Source organism: Calypte anna, chromosome Z (genome assembly GCF_003957555.1).
Source record: "Calypte anna isolate BGI_N300 chromosome Z, bCalAnn1_v1.p, whole genome shotgun sequence".
NCBI classification, from domain to species: Eukaryota; Metazoa; Chordata; class Aves; order Apodiformes; family Trochilidae; genus Calypte; species Calypte anna.
The window spans coordinates 15,921,115-15,927,440 of record NC_044274.1 but is presented as its reverse complement, the minus strand read 5'-3'; the positions used below and the strand labels follow the sequence as shown (position 1 = coordinate 15,927,440).

The 6,326-nt window shown below is 43.4% G+C and overlaps 1 protein-coding gene across 1 annotated transcript; it reads right to left on the bottom strand.

Annotated features, from left to right (window-relative positions):
* LOC115599874 lies at positions 1-5,376 on the bottom strand. The gene is made up of 6 exons (XM_030466880.1): positions 5,371-5,376; positions 4,642-4,758; positions 2,343-2,740; positions 1,745-1,945; positions 1,126-1,166; positions 1-622 (listed from the first exon to the last, which is right to left on the bottom strand). The coding sequence occupies exons 1-6, from the start codon at positions 5,374-5,376 to the stop codon at positions 618-620; spliced, it is 768 nt and encodes a 255-aa protein (XP_030322740.1). The 3' UTR covers positions 1-617.
* Positions 5,377-6,326: the final 950 nt, after the last annotated feature.

Genomic DNA, 6,326 nt, shown 5'->3' with positions numbered 1-6,326 from the left:
ATGTAGCTGCTTTGTAGAAACAGTTAGAGGCTGAGCTAAATATTTGCTAAGTGTCCTAAAAGACAGCTGTCAATGCACAAAGGACTGCTTTTTTTGCTTTTTTCCAAACTCACAGAAAAGCCATACTGGAGATTTTCTGTGTTAGTTGACAGTTTCAAAAGTTGAAGTTCATTTCCTCACAGTAAAAACCAGGAAGAGAAGCAAACACTCTTGAATTCTAGGGCTCCAGAATAACACTGGAGGCCAAGACTGGCCATGCAAAATTTGTGTGGTGTTTCCAGTTATAAGGAGCTAACACCATCACTCACCAGTATGGCTCAAATTCATGTATTCTTATTTGTTATGTTTCCCACCCCAGCTCAACATAATCTCTAAAATAAATAATAATAATAAAAAAAGATCCAAAAGCCCAAATCCTCCCACCTTTTGAACATGCATGTTATAACCATCTCTGTCACTTATGCTTTCCACAGGTGAAGCACCACAGCAGTCACAATATTGTATCTGCTTGTGTCACTGCTCTGAATCTTGCAGAGTAAGAACTTGCAACACCTTCATGCCAAAGAGCATCATCTCATTTCCCCAGTGGTGAAGTCCAGAAAATCCACGAATGAAGTTCAACCTACAGGACCCAAAGAAAAATCCTTTTTTAACAAAGGCCTAATGGATCGGTTTCTTGTAATGTGCAAACATTTAATTTCAAATGCAAATTAATTGCCTTCAAAACAAAACCACTAGATCAGAATGTATTATAATAAATTATTTGCATTTGTAACAGTGAAGACCATGCGTTAGTTTACAAAATCATTTTGAGGATTTTCATATGGCAAAGCTAAGGACCCCACATCTAGACCACATTTTTAAATACCCAGAACTTGCAATTTTTAAACAGCACTCTCACAAGATCCCAAACAAGTAACTGTAAAAACATACCCAGCATACCCAGGTATCTTAGTTCCTAATTCCCAAACAGACCAGTTGTCTAGAACAAGTAAAATCATAAGATCCTTACATCTACATATGGGTTAAGATACTACTTAGAAAAGAAGTATCAGTTCAATTAAACTGAAGATGGGTGATAATATTTAAGTTGTCAAGGAATATAAACTCAGCTTGATCACTTACAGCTATGGGATTGCTCAGCCTTCCCCTGAATTCCTCTAGATCTAAGAAAATATTTAAAAATAAATTATTCAGTGCAAGAAAAAAAACCAAACTTTATATGTAATATAGGAGCCTTTTTGATAGAATATCAGGGTTTTTTATACACACATGCACAAACACCCTTCTGTTCTTGAAAATGAGAACTGAATTTTAGTTTTCCTCCTGAACTATGTAAGAGCACAATCTAAACATACTGTAACACAGGTGCACCTGTGATGTTAACAAATCCATTTGGTATGAATCAACTAAAGTGTCAGTTTACATCCTTAAAGGAGAAAGTCCCAAAACTATAAATTTCTTGTGATGCCTGCTCTGAGTTGTTTGACAGTAACTTGTGCCAACCACTCCAAAGTTATATGAACAAATTACACTCTGTAAGGAGTAGTAAACCATCCCAGAAAAGACTGAAACCAGCCTGGATCCTTCCTTCCATGGAACTAGTCATATGTCTTACAGGTTAAAAAACAATATAGGACTTCACAGGCTGGAAATATTTTGGCTCTAGGCTCCAACTGGTCCTAGTGTAAGAAGAGGGGGTCAGGCAAAACTCACGTGTCGTTTAAACAGCAATTAAACCCACCTACTCCTGCACCAGACACCCCTCTCCCCTACCCCCACCCCCTCTCCTTCTTCCCCACCGGGACCGAGCCCACTGCCTCCAAGCTGCCAGCAGCTCATCCGGGTGAGACTAATTCGGAGTGAGGTGGGAATTAGGAGTACGTGAGATGCTATACCAGTAACGTCACCGAGACAAATAATTCTTTTAGCCAGTACCCTTTGTCTACGAAAAATAAGATAAAAAAATTAAAACAGCCTCCACAAAGTACTACTGAAATCACGCAGACTCCTCCATCGGTGCAGGCAGAGGTCGGAAGGGAGGCTCGGTCTCGCTCCTGCTCCCTGGTCCCCGCCGGGCCCCGGTTAAAGCGCGGGGAGGTACGGGAACGGGAACTCCCTGCCCGGGGCTGCCAGAGCCGCCTGAGCTGAAGAGGTACCTGAACGCAGGCTCCCTCCCGCCGCCTCCAGCCCCGGGATGACGACACTCAGCTCCGCCGCGGTCCCTGCCTGCCGCCCGCCATTTGCCCCTGCCAGCCGTCCCACCATTTGCCAGCCGTCCCGCCATTTGCCCGCCGTCCCGCCATTTGCCCGCCTCCCTCCCCTCCCGCGGCGGGGCGGACCTGCCTGCCCCACCGCTCTCCTCTCCTGCCCTCGGGAGAGGCGGGAGCCTGCGCGGCGCCCGGCGACTTGGTAGAAGGGGCTGGCTGCAGCCCCGGCTGCAGGAGAGCAGCCTAGGCTGAGGGGAGTGTAAGCCCGGGCTGAGGGGAAGCAGTGTCGGCAAACTGTAGAGCAGCCGCTGGTACGGGAGGAGCACCCCTGGCTGTGGGGCTAGGGGCGGCCCGACGGAGGGGCCGCTTTTGCAGCCAAGCCAAACCTTGGACAGCTCCAGAGCGGCCCGGAATGCCCTCTCCACCTCCCCCCCGGGCTGCCCGCCCCGCGGCAGGCACAGCCCCCGCACCCCCTCCGCCTGTCTATGTCCCCACGTGTGACACCAGCACCCCCCTCCCGAGCGCCAGCTCTTTTAACGGGTGCACATTACGTCCTCGAAATGCCGCCAGCCCTCCTGGCAGGGAAAGAGAAAGACAAGTCCCAGGAGAGATATTTGCTGATGTCCCGGCTCCTTCCAGGAGAAATCCGGCAGGCTGAAAGCATCATGGAGCTGCGAGCACCTCTCAGCCCCTGGGCAGAGCCAGGGGATGGGAACACGGGCACACTCCCAAAGCTGCGCCTACAGCTGGTGAGTCAGGAGAGCGGTACAGCTTCTGCATGAAAGGCCCGTTGTCTGACTAGGTATAAATCATTTGTATTTTCATTATAAACAGTTTGCTGTCATTTTAAATTGTTGGCTAGCTAAACACTGTAATTCAACAACAGCAACATTTAACTGCACCTTATGTTTTCATGATAGTCCCCTGTAGAAGAAATACTTGAACCCATAAAAAATAAGCAGCCAAAGTAAACTACTGTGAATGTTTTCTCCTTGGAAATAAAAATGAGTTACAGAACTTGTGTAACCATATGCTGATTAAAAGTTCCACTGCAGGTAGGTGGAAAAAAAATCAGATCCCTGTATGATCTTTGTCCACTGGCCATTTCACACAGGACTGACTGAAATCTGAGTTCATCCTCATAAGACTGTAGAAAAAGTATACTTTGGTTCAGGAAGAAAAAAAGGAAAAAAAAGAAGTCACTGGTCATTTCTTACAGTACCTGAAAAAGTAAGCGATTCTCAAACTATTGATCAACTGCCTTTTCCCTACCTGCTCTACTTTCAGAAATAGTTTATGGTCTCCAATTAATATCACATATAAATCTAAATGTCTATCTCTAACCTCAATCTCAATTTAATGCTTGATTTTAATTCACATCAAGACACACCTCATGGGTTTTTGTTCATGCTCACTTTTCCATTTCTCACTGCCAGTACCCCACTATTTTAGCTGATTGCTTTAATTCAGTGTAAATTCAAACATTCATCCCACGTGCTCCCCCACTGCAACCTACAGAACAGTGCATGCATATAGCATAGGGACCTGGGGAGCAGCACATCTATTTATTTAGGCAGAACTCCTCCAATGGTGTGTAGGGTATACAGAATTTGGAGAAGTTTGTGTGTCTATACAGACATTTGGGGCAAAAACAGTATGGCAAGGCAGCTGTTCAATGAACAGCCAGGGCTTCTGACTCCCTAGCCAATCTTGCCTGCTCCATAGAAAAGGTTGGAAAAAATCTCAAGAGCATTAAGGCCAACCATCAACCCACTATTTCTGATACAAGTCAGGATACTGTTGGCCTGCATGGCCACCTGGGCACACTGCTGGCTCATGTTCAGCTTCCTGTCAAACAGCAACCCAGGTCCTTTTCTGCCCCACAACTTTCCAAGCCTGTTGCATTGCTTGGGGTTGTTGTGACAGAAATGCAGGACTCAACACTTGTCCTCATTGAACCTAATATAGTTGACCTTGGCCTATTGACTCAACTTGTCCAGAGGCTCCTGCAGAGCCTTCCTATCTTAAAGCAGATCAGCATTCTCACTCAACTTAGTATCAACCACAAACTGACTGAGAGTGCACTCAACTGCCTCCTCCAGATCACTGATAAAGGTATTAAACAAGACCGGTCCCAAAACATCCCTGTTGAACACTGCTTGTGACTTGCAACCAACCGAATTTAATACAGCACAACTCTATGGGGCTGGCCCTCAAGCTAGTTTTTGGCCCAGCAAATGTCTCTGCCATTAGCCACAAGCTTCTTTAAGAGAAATCTATAGGAGACAGTGTCAAAGGCTTTACTAAAGTCCAGTAAGACAACATCCACAGCCTCTCCCTCATCCACTAGGCAGTTTACCTGGTCATTGGTTGGTAAAGCAGGACTTGCCTTTCATAAATCATTGCTCCTCATTCCCTTGTTGTCCTGCACCTGCCAGGTGAGCTCACTCAAGATGAACTTTTCCATTTTTCCCAGTATCAAGGTCAAGTTAATAGGCCTGTAGTCCTCCAGATCCTTTTTCCAGTCTGTCTTGTAGATGGGCGTGTACTAAGGAGGGATGAAGGACTCCACCAGTGGGAGCAATTTGGTCTTCATGCACTTGGGAAGAAAATTATAGGGCAGGTTGCAAAAGGAACAGCTCTCCAGCAGTTAATACTTAGGGAGAGCCTTTCACCCTTAGGGTGAGAAGCAGACTGCTCACAGTCCCACCACGCTCTCACCCAGGCTCACTGGGGGCCTGGTTAGGGCAGCACTGTGTGCGTCAACAAAGCATCATTTCTCTCCTACTAAATCAGTGAACTGGCACTGAAAAGGGAATGTCAAACAGAACAAAGAAATGAGCCCAACTGTGCTTACCAAACCACAGTCTTGCTACCAATACCACATGACTGATCAGTTTACATTGGAGTTAAATCTCTAACAAGTTAGTTTCATCAGTTAGACACACAGTCAGTTAATTTCCTTAATGCCATAGGTACAGATTTTGTCTATATAAATACACAAAGACTTAAAAAAATTGAGTCATGCAGCTGGGCATGCCCCCTCGGTTTTATCAAAAGACAAGTTTTATCTGAAGGTATTAAATACAATATCCAATTTTAGTTAATGATTATTATTAGGCCACATTCTTCCCTCTGCACAATAATCAACACGTATTACCTGCATCTCAGAAAGCGCAAAACATCATAAAAAAGAATGGAAGTTACATTAATCAAATTGTTTGAAAGTTTAATTGAGATTCACGTTTGTTTTGCAACAGTTTCTCAAAAGCTACCTTGAAACACAAGGATCATTTTGAATGAGACAAAATAAAAGCACAAATCCCAGGAAATAAGTCTACATTTGGAGAAGAATGAACAAAAAAATGCTGATCTTAACTAAGAACTACAGGATTAACAAGACCATTAGGGAATGTCCTTGCAAAAATTCCTCTTTTCAGTTAAGGCTTTGAAAATAAAATTTTTAAGAAGTATGGAGGCACCTCTAACCTCAAGGCAGTAATCAGGAGTTAGAAGTCCTTAGCATCCTTGAACATAGAGCTAGACAATTATTTTCTAAACAAATCTAACTTTACAATAAAGAGGTTAATCTCATTAAAAAGAAGAATTGATTGTTACCACCAAGAGCTGACACTGTAGTTGTCAGTCACTCAGTTTTTCCTAATTTATTGGATGAAACAAGTGATGCAGTTTTCATGGTTGATATTGTTTTATTGTCTATTATTGATTAAATTATTTACATACCTACTTTTCAATCCAGTTTAGCATCCATACCTATGGCTTTTACTTATACGTTTAGAACATCTTTGTGTCAAGTGTCAGAATTTATTTTCAAATAAACAAGAATCAGAGACCATAAAAGACAAGTCTTCTCTATATTTGTGTTTCAACAAATTATTTTTCAAATTTTCATTTAATTTATAAAAGATGAGTCTGCTGGTAGCTTTCTTCCATCTTATGCTTACCACAGATTCTACTGAGCTTCTTCTATTTTAAGCTATTTTAAAATGTCCCTTTTGGAGAGTCTTACTGCCTCCAAGTGGAATTTGTTTCCTCCCCTCAGACTCCTGCCTCTAAATTTAATGCAAAAAAAGAAGAAGAAAGGGAAAAAAAAAA